At 46.2% G+C, this 15803-nt stretch overlaps 1 protein-coding gene across 5 annotated transcripts in view; it reads left to right on the forward strand.

Moving 5' to 3' along the window:
• The window catches only part of TBC1D30 (TBC1 domain family member 30), a 142995-nt gene that overhangs the window by 68766 nt on the left and 58426 nt on the right, over positions 1–15803 (forward strand). For 2 of the 5 annotated variants that reach the window (XM_079774862.1, XM_079774864.1), the window contains 5 exons: positions 4044–4156; positions 6147–6286; positions 10041–10247; positions 10416–10475; positions 12818–13827. In XM_079774862.1, the coding sequence (XP_079630988.1) occupies positions 4044–4156; positions 6147–6286; positions 10041–10247; positions 10416–10475; positions 12818–13587 (1290 nt within the window). In that variant the 3' untranslated portion in view covers positions 13588–13827. Of the gene's footprint in view, positions 1–4043; positions 4157–6146; positions 6287–10040; positions 10248–10415; positions 10476–12817; positions 13828–15803 lie in introns of those variants that run through there. The other 3 variants (XM_079774863.1, XM_079774865.1, XR_013813699.1) reach the window with 2 other exon arrangements.

Raw genomic sequence — 15803 nt, forward strand, 5'->3', positions numbered from 1 at the left:
TCTGTGGAGATCCTGAGAGGCAGCTCCTGCGTGGGAGGGAGATGGAACTAAATGATGTTTCAATTTTTCCTGACCCTCAGATTCTGCGAGTCTACCTTATTTGGGCTCTTATGAGTAAAATTTCTTTCTTGGAATTGGTTGGAAATCCGTGACTTACAAAGTTAGAAACCCAGAGCTACTCAGGTACCCTGAGCACTGTGTGGTTGTGCCAGGGAAGCTTATGTTCATGGGGTCAACATGCCTCCACATACAAGAGACCTTCAAAGGATTGAGTGCATGTGTGCAAAGAAGGACTATACACTGTTTTTCAGGCACGCTGGTTTCGTCTTTGAAGGATTAACTAAAAGCAGACGATAGAGAAAGGAAGAGCAAAAATAGAAAATGAAAGCTCAGTGGAGCCAGTTTTCTTTTGGTTGAATGCCTTTTGTTGAGCAGTCTTTGAAGGAGCTGGCTCAGAACCCAGGCCATCTACCCCGAGGCAGGACGGGACGAAGTAGGGGCAAAATGTATTGTCCATTCCTTTTTTTTTTTTTTAATATATTTTTATTGATTTCAGAGAGGAAGGGAGAGGGAGAGATAGATAGAAACATCTATGATGAGAGAGTATAAGTGATCGGCTGCCTCCTGCATGCACACACTAGGAATTGAGCCTGCAACCTGGGCATGTGCCCTGACCAGGAATCAAACTGTGACCTCCTGGTTCATAGGTGGATGCTCAACCACTGAGCCACACCAGCCGGGCTCCATTCCTTTCTTATAAACTTCCTTCACGAGTATGGATAAAGAATTCTTTTTTTTTATTTTTATTGAGGTATTATATGTGTACTATCTTACCATTGCCCCCCCCCCCCCAACCCCACACCCATACATGCCCTCACCCCCCAGTGGATAAAGAATTCTGATAACTTTTTCTAAAACTGGCAAAAATAAAACACAGTGAACCTTCAGCTATTTTACCCCACTAATTGTCTTCAGTGAGACATTTTACCTCATTTGGAAGAAAATTTGAAATTTATAGCATTAATGAGTTCATCTTTTAAACTTGAATCGAAACGGCATGGGTTTCTTAAATATCTGAACCAAGTTTCTAAATTGTTAAGGAAGAAAGGTCCCGTGAGTGAGGGGCAGGCTGACTCTTGGTGCAGCGGTAGGACCCCACTTGGTGTGTGGTGGTCAGAGGCTGGTGCTGCTTGACTGAGGCCCCCCTGGAGGTGCCCCGCTCTGGACTTAAAGTTGGGGTGGTGAGGAGAGGATGTCCCTTCTCTCCATTTCCCTCAAAGGGTATATGGAGCTAAGACAGGTCCTAGAGCAAGGAAGAAAGGATTCTGTGCTGGCAATAAGGCAGCTTCTTGAGGGATGAGCTGTTGGCAACCTTTGTGGGAGCAAAGAATGTGAGAGTTCACTCTGACCATATGAATGAAATTATATGAAGTATTTCAGGCATACAGAAATGTATTAAAAACAGTATTACAAAACTACACACCCATCACTGAACTTAAGAAATAAACCATTAACAACACATTTGAACACCCTCATAGGCTTCTCTTTGATTTCCCCTCCCCTCCTCACCCCTCTTCTCCCCTTTCCTTTTCAAGGTAATCACAATCCCAACTTTCACACCCTTCATTTTTCAGAGGAGGAAAATGAGGCCCAGAGAGGCTGGGAACTGGCCAATCTGAGACTAATGGGAACCACAGATACCTCCTGCTTCCCTCCATGGGGAGCAGCTCACTGTTAGTAAATTTGTACTGCATCTCAGCCTTGTGGGTATAATCAAATATGTAGTATATAGAATGGCTCAGCGATGACTTTTTGGTCCCTATGATCTGTGTAGCTTTGGATAACAGGCAATGGAGAAGAGAGGGGAAGGGATTTTAGCCAACACTCACTTGTGTAGAACCTTCGGGTGGTACAGTAAGATGTAAGTGGATACCTTATATCTGTTTGGGGACGGTCTGATGGGCAGACTGTTTAGAATCAGATGGCAGTGGGCTGTCTCCGTGGGGGCTCTGAGCTATAAAGTAAGACCGCAGCAGAGTCAGGCCTCTTTCAGAGCCCTCCTTTCCTGCCCATGCAGACAGTACACGTCTCCGCTGAGCCTTCAGAACAACTCTCCTGCTGAAATGAAAAATACCACCTTAAAATATCTCCCCAGAAAATGTCAGGATATTTAAGAAGCTTCCTGGGAGAAAGTTAGTGTGATTAAGATACATTTTCTGGCCATGGCCAGTTTGGCTCAGTGGATAGAGGGTCGGCTCGAGGACTGAAGGGTCCCAGGTTCTATTCCGGTCAACGGCACGTACCTTGGTGGCAGGCTCCTGTCCCTGGTTGGGGGCATGTGGGAAGCAACCAATCAATGTGCCTTTCTCACATCGGTGTTTCTCTCTGTCTCTTTCTCTCCCTTCCACTCTCTCTAAAAATCAATGGAAAAAATATCCTCGGGTGAGGATTAAAAAAGAAAAAAGAAAAAAAAAAGATATATTTCCTGGTGAATAAGAACCTTAAGGATTGAATAAATAATATAATTAAAATTTTGGAGCAATTAAATTTTGATAAAATTAAGAAAGCATATAAGATTATTTTCCTCCTGCTAATAGAATGGCATATAATTTTGAAATTCTGGAGGAAACAAAGGTGTTTTTCTCATTTTTATTTATAGATTTTTAACAGTCTGGGCTTTTACACTGTCACTTAAAAACACACACCGAAACCAGCAATTTCCACCTAGGTTTTATTCACAGATATTTGAAAAGGTGTGTTTGGAGAAAGCATGCAGCCCATCACAAGATTGTTCACTTGTTTTTATCCAGGCTGGCGTAATGTCTATAAAAATCATCAACCAGCTTTGAAAAAACAAGTACTACATATGAAAACATCGATGGGTTCTTTATTAACCCTTTGCACTCGCTTGCTTTTTTCTCGATTCCTTTATTCTACTCGGGATTTAATTTTTTAAATACCCCAGATTTTACAAAGCGCGGTGTTATGCCCAGAGTTCAGGGTCCCCAATAATCAACCACCAGGGAGCCTTTTCTCCGATGCAAAAGCAAAGAGTCTTTATTCAAACCCGGGTTTGGCTCCCGGCTTCTTTCTGGCATAGCAGTGAGACCAAAGAGACCGAACCCCGGGAGAGCGGTAGGTTATAAAGGGTTGGTCATTTGGGTGGGCTTAGGGAAGTGATCTGGGTTACAGAGATTGCCTAATTTGGACTGGGTCTACTTCTCTACATTCCTATTGGCAGGTTTATGCAACTGTTACATTCTCGCGGTTTTCTAAGAAAAAGGAGTCATATACATAGTTACACAGGATGGAGGGTACAGTACATTTTGTGCTGTCCTGCTCTGCCCTTTCACGCGGCAGTAGAATAAAAAACTGGAGTTTCTTTTCATACAAACTTATTTATTTGGATTTTTTTATATTTCAAATTATTGATACATTCAAAGAGTAATTTTAATCTCGACATCCGAGTGCAAAAGGTTAAAGAAGTAAGGGAGCTGCCCTGGTTGGGTAGCTCAGTTGGTTGGAGCATCGTCCTGTGCACCGAAAGGTTGCAGGTTTGATTCCCTACCAGGGCACATACCTAGGTTGTAGATTCAATTCCTGGTTGGGGTGTGTATGGGAGGCAACCGATCCCCGCCCCCTCTCTCTCCCCCTCCCCACCTCCCTCCCCCTTGCTCTCCCTCCCACCCGTTTCCTCTCTCTCTCTAAAACCATAAACATATCCTCAAGTGAGGATAAAAAAAGTAAGGGAGCTGTGGCTTTCTGAATTCACCCACCCCCCGAACCGAGCAGAAGGAAGTCAGCTCACCCTTGCTCACCAGTTGGAATGCCTGGTTGCAGTCAGGTTGATTTGAAAACTCACTGTTGTGTTTATCAGTGTTCTTTTGTCTTTCTCTAAAGTGGATATTGAAGGAGGATCTTTCCACTCTCTGTGTAAGAAGCAGTTTTTACCTTTTCACACTCAAACCATAATGAGTTTCCAGGATTGATAGAGTTGCTGAAGGGCTCGTTTCAGGCATGGCATTTTTGCTTCTGGTTTTCAGACCGTTTACTCCATGGCGCCGTTCCCTTTCCCACAACTGGCAGAGCTGAGGGAGAAGTACACCTACAACATCACACCGTTCCCGGCTACAGTGAAACCCACCTCCGTGTCTGGGTAAGGTCTCTTTTTTCCCTTTGGGGTTTCGTGATAGAAGACTGGATACTTGAACTTGTTATTGTAACTTAATAGTTGGTAAGCCCTAGAAATATATTCAAAGTAGTTTGGTTCTTAAAATCTGCATGTTTTTTAAGGTTTTGATTTAAATTCAAGAGAGTGATTTTTAAAACTGTATTTTTCCAAGGAAGACTAGAATATAAACTGGAGGGATCTGTAGCAACTCCACAACTTATGTAAAAATACAAAATATTCAAAAAATCTCAATAATTAAAATAGTGTAGAACTGATGCATGAAAAGATGAGCTTATTTAAAATGCTGTAAAGACCAGACATTGACAAATACACAGCAATACAGCATATGAAAAGTTGGCATATCAAACAGTAGTGAAAAGAGGTATTACTTAGTAAATGGTGCTGGGCCAATGAGACCTACTCTGGAAGGAAATAAAGTTAGAGTTTTTCTTGACATCGTACAGTAGGATACATTTCATATAGATGAGAGACTTAAATGGGAAAAAATGAAGTAATAACATTAGCAGAAGAAAATGCGGAAAAATGTCTTTAGGTCTTTGGAATTGAGAAGGCCTTAATAATGGCCTCAAAATAAAAAATAAAAAACAATAAGGGAAATAAACACTAAGTATTTAAAAATAATGTTCTGTATGATTAAAACCAAAACAGAACAAAATAGAACCCCCATAAGCAGACACAAAAATATTCATGGAAAAATATTTGTAATTGATATCTCTCATAAAGTTCCTAGAAATTAATACAGAATGACCAGCCAAATGAAAAATGATGGAAGGATGTGACTAGTTAGTTTACATAAAAGGCAGCATCAAGAGCAATGTAGCATATAACTAGATTGAGAGTCTGTTACTTCGCCTGTCAGATTAACAAGAATTCAAAAGGTTGATGTGCATGCTCTTGATAAGGCCGTGGGGACACAGGCACATTGCAGGTGAGAGGTTGCTTACTACAGGATTCGTGGCAGTTAGTTTGGCAGTATTGTCCAAAATTCATAATGGATTTTGACCCAGAAATTCTACCTCAATGAATTATCCCACAAATATATTTATACACATGCAAAACACAGGATATATAAGGTTACTTATTGCAGCATTGTTCATAATGGCATAATATTGAAACCCTAACGTGCACTACATGCATACAATACAGTGCAGCTGTAAAAAACGATGAGGAAGCTCTTTGTACGAATATGGAGAGGTTTCTTAAGTGAATGAAAGCAAGGTGCAGAAAAGTGTATATAGTATGGTAATATTTATGTAAAAAAGAGGAGAAAAATAAGACTATCCTATATAATAAAAGCCCAGCAATCAAAACGGTGGAACGACCAGAGACCAGAAGGACCATGGCCCCTCGCCCCGGCTGGCCCCACCCCCCAGGGGCGATGAGGCAGGCAAGCAGGCAGAGGCAGTTAGGGGCGATAAGACAGGCAGGCGAGTGGTTAGGGGCGATGAGGCAGGCAGGCAGAGTGGTTAGGGGCAATCAGGCAGGTAGGTGAGCAGATAGGGGTGATCAGACAGGCAGGCGAGCAGTTAGGAGCCAGTGGTCCCGGATTGCGAGAGGGATGTCTGCCTGCCGGTTTAGACCCGATCCGGCAGGAATCCCTGCAGGTCGTGCCTAAACCGGCAATCAGACATCCCCCGAAAGGTCTCGGATTGCAAGAGGGTGCAGGCCGGGCAAGGGCCCCCCCCCCCCCCCCGTGCACAAATTTCGTGCACCGGGCCTCTAGTAGAGTCATATCTGCTTATCCATGCATAAAGAAACTAAAGACTAAGAAGTTAGTCCCTGTATCACCTGTAGGGATTAGGTGGAACAGCTGGGCAGAAGTTGGATAGGGATAAGAGACTTTTCATATATATAAATTATATATGTCATTTAAACCATGTGACTGTGTTACTTATATTTTTTAAAAATGCCACTGTTTTCTTTAAATATTTTTTTTTCTGTTATGTTTTCCAAGACGACATGGTAAGATCAGAGACAGTGATGAAGAGAATGACCCAGATGATGAAGATGCTATTGCTAATGCAGTGGGGTGTCTTGGACCTTTCAGTGGGCTCCTGGCACCTGAACTGCAGAAGTACCAAAAACAAATTAAAGGTAAAAAAGGTGGCTCTCTATTTAGATTATCACAATGTGTTAGTTCACTATAGCAGGGGTACTGTTACTGTGTCCTATAAATGCCTATTTATTTCCTGAACTGGTTACCCCTATTGAAGGTCTTTATTAAAAGTATCTTCTCTGGACCAGCTGTTGTGGCTCAGTGGTTGAGTGTCGACCTATGAACCAGGAGGTCAAGGTTCAATTCCTGGTCAGGACATATGCCCAGTTTTGCTGGTTCGATCCCCAGTGTGGGGCATGCAGGAAGCAGCCTATCAATGCTCTCTCTCTCCCTCCCTGAAGGAACCTCCCTGAAATTAAAAAAAATAAAAATAAAATATATATATATATATATATATATATATATATATATATATATATATATATATAAACAAGTATCTTCTGTGTTCTTTTATCATTTAGTAGGATTTCTCTGTGTTATGGGTTGCATGCATAATATATATTTCTTCTTTTTTTATGGTGACTTTGCCCCGTACTTGTCTGATTCAACTTTGTATGCTCAGTTCCTTAGCATAGAGCCTGGAATGTAATAGTTGCTCGCTACCTTGTGTTTGAGTCTAATTGAATTCTTTCTAGACTGGCTCCTCTTCCATAGAGAAGTACCTTCTGAATCTAAAACATTATGGTGGCCTCTCCTTCAATTTGAGAGATAAGAAACTCATTATCTCATAAGGCATTCTTCTGGGTTCCTCCACTGAGCCCATGGTTTCTAGGTGCAGAGAGATAATCTCTGTCTACCAGGTCTATGAATAGTTCATCTCTTTGGAACAAAACAGAATGAGTCCACTCCTTCTTTGACTGGATGGCTGTTCGGTTTTTTTTGAGGACAGCCATCATGTCCCCAAAAGTTTTCTCCATGGCCCAAGTTCAGAATTTCTTTAAGCATTTCTCATAAGATACGATTTTCAGAACTTTTAATGGTATTTTAAAAATTCGCTGCTAAATGTCCTGCAGTGTGGCAGAGCCCCTTTTAAAATGCGGTGCTCTGAACGGAATGCCATCTAATTTGTTTTTTTTTTTCTTGTGCAGAATAAGCTTCCTGTGGTCTAGACATTCTTGATAATGAACTCTTTTGAAGCAGTTCATGGTGCTCTCACTCGGTTCTTTCCCATTCTGAGTGGCAGCTCTTCCTTGAGGATATTCATTCTACATCTTCTAGTTTGAAGACCATTCTCCTTGCTAAAAGGGCACAGTGACAAGATCGATGTCAGACACCCTTGCATTCTCTTTGTTATCTGCTAACTTTACCTTGAACCTTCTCAAAGTCATGGGGCTATCTTCTCATTTTCATTCTCCTTGCTTAGAATTTTCTTCTTCTTCATCTTTATCTTGTTTTTCTTCGTTTTCCTCCTCCTCTTCATCATCTCATCATTGCTGTCTTTTTCTTCGTCGTAGTGCTAGTTTTGAGTATTTTCCCTAAGCCTTAGCTGGTTTTGACTTTTGACCTGTTTCATGGTTTGGGTTCATGCTTTTTTGTGTGTAATGACTTTGGTATGCATTTTCCTCTCATCTTTTTAAAAGGCTTTTAAAACTGTGATCCCAACAAGAGCCCCATTGATTTCGTAATGCCTTCCACCCTCCCTCTTGTTGCCCGGATTTCAGCTTTTGGTTTCTAGCCATGGGATCAATGTGGATTTTAATTCTAACATTTTTGAATCTGCATTTCTGAAGTCTGGGTCTGTGTTCCCTCCCTTCCCCCCTGCCCCCCGTTTTTCTTTCTGTGCAGGTCTGTGCCCAGGATGACCTGATCATGGTCTCCTCTTTTATCATTCCTCTGTTTGTTGGTTTTACTTCAGTTCAGGTGTGCAGGTCCCCTTTTAATTTCCTTTTCCTCGAACAAGTGTCTTCAGGGAAAAAAGGAAGTAAACTTGCCAGACGTTTAGCCCTCTAACACTTTCAGTGGCTGTTAGGGTAGTCGGGATCCCCATTGAGGGTTCTCTTTCAGCTGGTCCCCCGGCCAGCTTTGCATATTGTGCTGAGGAGCCGGGTCTGCCCCCCTCGGCCATGCAGTCTGGAAGCGTGCTTTCGCACAGTGCTTGTTTCTCTCTCTTGATGTAATCTCAGTTTTATTTAAGGGACAGCCCTGCTGGGTGTAGGTGCCCCGGGAGCAGAAACCACATCGGACATAACACACATAGTGTATGGTCAGGACATGATTGTTAAACAAATAAAAACACGCATTTCTAGTGGTCGAGTGATTCGAAGTCTTGATAATTTCATAGAATGTATTTTTAAGTTAAAAACTCACTTAAAAAAATCCTTACCCATGGATATGTTTGATTGATTTTAGAGAGAGGGGAAAAGGTAGAGAAACATTGATGTGAGAGAGAAGCATCGGTTAGTGGCCTCTCACAAGTGCCCCAAACAGGGATCAAACCCACAGTCTGGGTATGTGTCCTGATCAGGAGTCGAACCCACAACCTTTCAGTGTATGGGATGACGCACCAACCAACTGAGCCGTACCAGCCAGGGCTAAAATCTCACCTTTAATGACTGATTAAACGCTACAAACTATCAATCCCTTATAAATCCTCACTCATTTATGTGGACATCTGTACAATGACTTGACATCTGGAATTATATTTTTCTAAGGGCATTTTCGAAAATAACAGTGATTTTTATCTGGAAAAATTGATCTTATGTCTGTACTAGAGGCCTGGTGCACGAAATTCATGCATGGGGGTGTGTGTCCCTCAGCCCAGCCTGCACCCTCTCCAATCTGGGACCCCTCAAGGGATGTCCGACTTCCCGTTTAGACCCGATCCTACCGGGATCGGGCCTAAACGGGAAGTCAGACATCCCTCTCACAATCCAGGACTGTTGGCTCCCAACTGCTCACCTGCCTGCCTTCCTGATTGCCCCTAACCGCTTCTGCCTGCCAGCCTGATCACCCCCTAACCATTCCCCTGCCAACCTGATTGATGCCTAACTGCTCCCCTGCCAGCCTGATTGCCTCTAACTGCCCTCCCCTGCAGGCCTGGTCACCCCCAATTTCCCTCCTCTGCTGGCCTGCTCCCCCCCAACTGCCCTTCACTGCAGGCTTGATCGCCCCCAACTGCCCTCCCTTGCAGGCCTGGTCCCTCCCAACTGCCCTCCCCTGCTGGCCATCTTGTGGTGGCCATTTTGTGTCCACATGGGGGCAGCCATCTTTGACCACATGGGGGCAGCCATCTTGTGTGTTGGAGTGATGGTCAATTTGCATATTACTCTTTTATTAGATAGGATAATAAACAAAGTGGTAATAACATAAAACTATGAACCCACACAGCTCATTTCAGACCCACAATTAGGCTAATAAGGAAGTGCAGAAGTATTTTCAGGACTGATTAACCCTTTGCACTTGCTTGCTTTTTTCTTGATTCCTTTATTCTACTCGGGATTTAATTTTTTAAATACCCCAGATTTTACAAAGCGCGGCAGTAGAATAAAAAAACTGGAGTTTCTTTTCATACAAACCTATTTATTTGGATTTTTTTATATTTCAAATTATTGATACATTCAATACAATTCAACATACGAGCTGCTACCGATGCTAACCGTGTCGAGTCACACTCGACATCCAAGTGCAAAAGGTTAAAAAACAAGCACTAGACAAATCCTAGTGCACATTTTTTTTTATGTGGTTTAGAATTTTCTGGAGGTCGTGATACCACTCTGGATTACAGTGGAATCAATTTCCCATCATCCTGTTCTCCACTGACACCTCTCCTTGTTTCTGCTGCTGTGAGTACAGAACCCCACGAAGAGCAGAGTCTGAGATCTAATAACATTGCGGAGCTGAGTCCAGGAGCCATCAATTCCTGTCGAAGTGAATACCACGCCGCTTTCAACAGCATGATGATGGAGCGCATGACCACGGACATCAACGCGCTAAAGCGGCAGTATTCTCGGATTAAAAGGAAGCAGCAGCAGCAGGTTCACCAGGTGTACATCAGAGCAGGTAATGGGATTCTTCGAATCAATTTCCACTCTGTGTCAGCCTGGGAAGGAAGAGCACGTATTGCTTTGCTCTCACTGTAGCTGCTCACTGTAGCTCAGCATCCAGAAACTCAGCTGGCACGGGTGATGGCACATTTAGCATCTCATTTTTTAAATTTTATTTTATCAGGCTCTACAGAAGACAAAGACCATGGGTTCTCTTTAGGTCCCAAGGACCGGGCAGCTGGTGGTATTGAACACATCTTCACTATGTGTGCTTCTGGAGAGGGATTTACAAATGATCACAATGTTGCAAAGCCAAGCAATCCTTGGACTTGAGACATATTGGAGCTGTTGCCTCTGAAATTCCAGGCATTGGGAAATAGATCTTAGCGATCTGTGCATGAATAAATCAAGCTACCGATTGGTCATTTAGGAGGTGATATAAAGGGTCATGTAATCTGAGCAAAAGGAAAAGGCTGTCCCTACGCCTTGTCCATGGGTGACTGTGTCCTGACTCTGCTGAGAACACAGGTGTAATGCAGTTGGAAATGCTCTTTTCCAAGGATTGTCAGGCTTCTTTTCTTTTTCTTTTAATTCCAAATCCCAGGGAGCAATTATCTGCTTTGTTGTTTAAGATATGCTGATTTTGGAATTGGTTTGCCTTGTTCTCGGTGAAATTTGAATGAAAATGATTCCTGTCCAGAATGTACCAAAGTATAAATTTGACATGTTTTTAAGAGGCTTGGGAGCATGTGACTGATCTTGCCCAAAAACTGAATTTACCTTCTACTTCTCAGGAAGGGTAGGCTGTGCCGCACCTAGCACGGCCAGGTTCGGTGAGCCTCAGGAGGGGCGGCGAAGGATTAAAGAAGACAGACAAAGAGAATATAGCTGGGGCTAGGTGGATCTCTGACACAGAGAGACCCAGCCTGCAAGCAGAAACTTTATTTTATAGTCAGAGCACACAAAGCAAAACAAGGGAAGTGGTCAACATGTTTACAATGTTCTTGTGAGTTTCACCTTGTTTTGGCAGCACTTGCTGCACCTCCCACAGCCCATTAGCTACCCAGGAAAGATCTAGGGAGGACTATGAAATTAAGCTTAATTGTGCTAGGAGGGCTCTGCCCTCCAAGCTGGGGCTTGTTTGTGGCCCTGCCACAGGTCAGTCCGAGGCTTGACCCTATAGCCACTCCCTACAGTAGGCGACTTCTTGAAGATTCGTACTTTATCCTGTATCATACATCAATCACAGAAGAAATGAACAACTGCAGCTCTGCAGTTTTCAAAGCATTGGTACATGCACATCCTCATTTTGTCCTTGAGGCGAGTCTATGAGGAAGGCAAGGAACAGATATTCTCATATCCTTTTAGAAGATGAGGAAGTGGTGACTCATGAGGACTTCTCAGTCGTCAGAGATTATATAGCGATAGTGAGTGGTCCAGACAGGGCTGGGATCCATTTGTTCTAATTCTTTGTATAGTCCTTTTTCAACTGTTCTGTGTAAATCGTCGGGTGATATAGTGAACCATCACCATTGTGTGCCGACTCAGCCCAGCGCCTCGTTCTCTAGTCAGGGGTCAGCAAACTATGGTCTGCAGGGCAAACTCTGCTTGCGGCCTGTTTGTGTAAATAAAGTTTTACTGGAATACAGGCATGACCATTGTTTACATACTGTCTATGACTGATTTTACACTACCCTGACTAAAATATTTATAATCTGGCCCTGTACAGTAAAAATTTGCCAACCCTTACTCTGGATCATGGTTTATTTGGCTCATTTTAGGGAGAGATTGTTCTAGAGCATTGCTCCTCAAACCCTGTGCATAGGGACCACCTGGGGATCTGTTAAAAGGAAGAGGGTGTTTCGGTAGGTTTGGGTGGGGCTCAGGTTATGCATTTTCAACAAGCTGTTGGTGCCAGTGCTGCTGGGTGGGGCTCACACGTGGAGTGGAAGGTTTTAGAGGAGGTGGTGTAGGACAGGATTAGCAGCACCGGTGGAAAATGAACTTGAGCTAGAAGCCAAAGACCGTAGTTTCTGAGACTTGAAGGAAGGAAGTTGGTTGGTGTACCAGCCTCCTGGGTTACAGAGGGCAAGAAGTTGAGGTATTTCAGACCTGATAGCTTCTGTTTTCATGGAGAAATTGGGGGGAAAGTTGTTTTCCTCTCATCCTGCTCTCTCCCACATTAATCATACGCAGTGTGTCCTTTGCCTGCCTCTCAGAAGCCAACTGCTGATAATCCATGTGCTCATAGTGTTGGACTTACTATGCTTTAAAAAATCTTCAACATTTTCTGGATAGAAGACCTCTGAGGTTGCCTCTCAGAGACAAAAGCTCCCCCCACCCCCAAATCATTAGGCCTCTACCTAGTCAGGAGGGGTCAGTCTCTGTTCCTTCCTAAGACCTCCGTCCCTTCGCTCCTCCTCTTTAGAGAGGAGGGAATGGCGCCCCTCCTCGGCTGGAATTCAGTTTCTGCGCCTGCAGTCACATGACTCCCAGGCCTGGGAGACGCGTGGGAAGGGCGGGGACAGTCTGCGGACCCGGGGCCTGGAGGGCGCGTCTCTCACCCGCTTCCGATGTTTCTTTCAGACAAAGGGCCCGTGACCAGCCTCCTCCCGTCTCAGGTGAACAACTCCCCAGTGATAAACCACCTTCTTTTAGGAAAGAGGATGAAAATGTCCAACCGCGCGGCCAGGAACGCTGTCATTCACATCCCCGGCCACACCGGGGGCAAAGCATCCCCGGCCCCCTACGAAGACCTCAGGACGAAGCTCAACTCTCCGTGGCGAACTCACATCCGAGTCCACAAAAAGGCGCTGCCGAGGCCCCGGAGCCAGCCGGGCTGCGGGGACACCGTGGGGCTGATCGAGGAGCCGAGCGAGGGCCGCGGGGCCGTGCGCCCGGGGGCCGCCGCCGGGGCGTCCCCGTCCCCGTCCCCCGGAGGCGGCGGCGCGGAAGGCCGCGCCGGGAGGACCGTCGAGGGCCAGTCTCCGGAGCCGGCCTTCGGAGACACCGACGTGTCCACGGTCCAGGTGAAGTTAGAGGCCCTGGAACTGAACCCCAGGGAAGCCGCTGCCGACCCTGAGCCCCGGCGGCGCCCGCCCTGCCCGCCGCACCTCCCGGAGCTGCCCGGGGCGCCTGGAGAGGACCGAGCCACCGGCAAACCTGCCCCCGGCGGCCGCCCCAGGACCCCCCTCTTCAGCCCCTTCCCCAGCGTCAAGCCGCTGCGCAAGTCGGCGGCCGCCCGGAACCTGGGGCTGTACGGCCCCACGGAGAGGACCCCGGCCGTGCACTTTCCTCACATGAGCCGGGGCTTCGGCAGAGCCGCCGGGGCGAACGGCAGCTCCAAGAAGCGGTGACTCCCGGGAGCTCCGCGCCGAGATCCCCCTTTTCCTGGTGGAGCGGGGGTTCCAGCTCAGCGGCGCCGGCAGAACGGCAGCTGCCCCGTGAAAACGGATCCATGGGCTCGGAGGTGGGCGCGTCTGTGAACACCAGAACTGGGAGTTCCACGATGGGAGCTAGATGAGGGGTGTCTGTCCATCCACTGATGACCGGTACCGTGGATTCTTGGTGGCGAAATAAATACGGTGGTTTTGAAATGTGAAGTCTTCCCAATTTTTAATTGTCAGCTGTTTCCGAAAAGACTGTGTACCTAGACTGTGAGTCCCTCTTCCTTCTTCCTGTTCCGGGGGCCTTCAGGGGCCCTTGGGTGTTATTAACACTCACGCATGCCCCACTAGCTTGCTAGAACAGAAACTGTAAAAAGGAAGTAAATTTCTTAGTAGCAAAAAAACTTCCCGATTTCCCTCTTCATGACCTACTTGGGGGGGGGGGGGGGGGAGGACATGTTTGTATGTGCGAGTTTTCCTTCTGTCGTTGCTTTCAGCCAGTCTCCAGTTGTTTTTGATTCTTATGCTAAAGAGCAGGAGAGAACTCCAGATAGCCTTTCCCTCCCTTTCTACTAGTATTTCTAGCTGCAAAATGAAGGACACTTGCATCTGTTGAAATTGAGGTCGGTAGTTAACTTGAAGATCTTACGCAGAGAACACGAATGGGATAGGCACTCGGCCGCTGCTCACAACAGCTTGCTAATTCCCCTAAGCTTTCCCCAAGGCCCATTTTCTCCTCTTAAGGAGCGATGTGGTCCTCCGTGGTGGGGTGACATGGTGGGCTGTCCCGGCAGCTTGTCCCGCGTCCTCCGCTCTACAGCTTGCTCACCTACCAGCTCTCGCAGTGAGGCTCTGCTCAAAAGCCAGCACGTAGCACCTGCCACTCTGTTACTTGAATTTTGTGCTGCTTTTGATTGGAACACTTGGAATACTTTGTTCCTCGAACACTGCCTTTCTCTGGAGAAGGCCCAGTGCTTTCCAGCGCTCTCTCACCCCTCCTCCCCGGTCCCGGCGGGTCAGAGACAGACCTGCTATTGCCACCATGCAGATGGGAACGCAGCCACAGAGAGGTGAAGTGGCCCTTCAGGTACTCCAGGTCAATACTGCCCCTCTTCAGCGAGACTTGGCCACGTTTCCCCCAGTGCAGCGGGCGGGTTTCATGCTCTTTCCACGCAGCTGCACTGGCCACAGAGGTTCTACACGCCACGACTGGGAAGCCAGATACTGCGCTCCCTCCTGACCCCAGGGGCCCTCCTCCAGGTCGTTACAGCCCTGCGGTGGTTTCACAAAACCAGCTCGACCCTTTTTACCCGAACAGATAGTGCATTTTAAAACATGCCACGTGCAGCTGTCATTTGGCTAAACCGAAGGCTCACTCCTCGGTCCCCTTCTCCCAGCATCACGAGAAGAATAGACTCGGCATCTTATCCTCGTCTCGGAAGACCGTGGCTGTGCTGGCAGGCATAGTGCTGATGCAGCCACTATTACCTGAGCTAGTTGGGTCGCTAATTCTGAAACCAAAGCTGTAGTTTTAGACAAGGCTTTTCCTAGGAGAGGTACACATTTTTATAATAAAATAGAAAATGTGGTGGTGTGGGCTTTTTTGAACAGGAAACACAAAGAATGATACATATAGTGAGAAAAAGCCACTTTATCCCTTTTGCGGTATTTTGACGCCCAGATGAACGGAAGATGGAAAACATGACTGATAAGATACTGCAGTTTTGCTTGAATTCTGTGCCGCCTGAAGTTAGCAGGTAGCTTCTTAAAAAGCCGCCAAGCCTACCGCCTGTGTCTTGGGTGGGGGAGGGGGCAGGGGGGAATAGGTGGAGAGTTGGGCTGACTTTGCAACCCCCCCGGGAACGGAGACCCACTGTGTTTCCCAAAGTGAAGCAAATGACACGATTTCCTTCCACCTGTTAAACTTTACAGAAAAGAATGATTCCACCTCAGATTCTTTCCTCCTCCCCGCCCCCAAGGAGTCAGAGCCGCCGTGTTCCCCTTGAGGGATGTCTGACAGCACAGCATTGTTCTTTCCTCTGTGAGTCAGCTCCCAGCACCCTGCGGTGGGGGCCCAGGAAGGCGGTGATGGTGTGGAGGCCCCTGGCTGCAGCCCTGAGCATCTCGCGTTGCTGTGGCCCAGTTGTCTCTGTTCCCAGCACACGCCCGTTGCCCAGGGCTGGTCT

Source organism: Cnephaeus nilssonii (assembly GCF_951640355.1).
Source record: "Cnephaeus nilssonii genome assembly, chromosome: 6".
NCBI lineage: Eukaryota > Metazoa > Chordata > Mammalia > Chiroptera > Vespertilionidae > Cnephaeus > Cnephaeus nilssonii.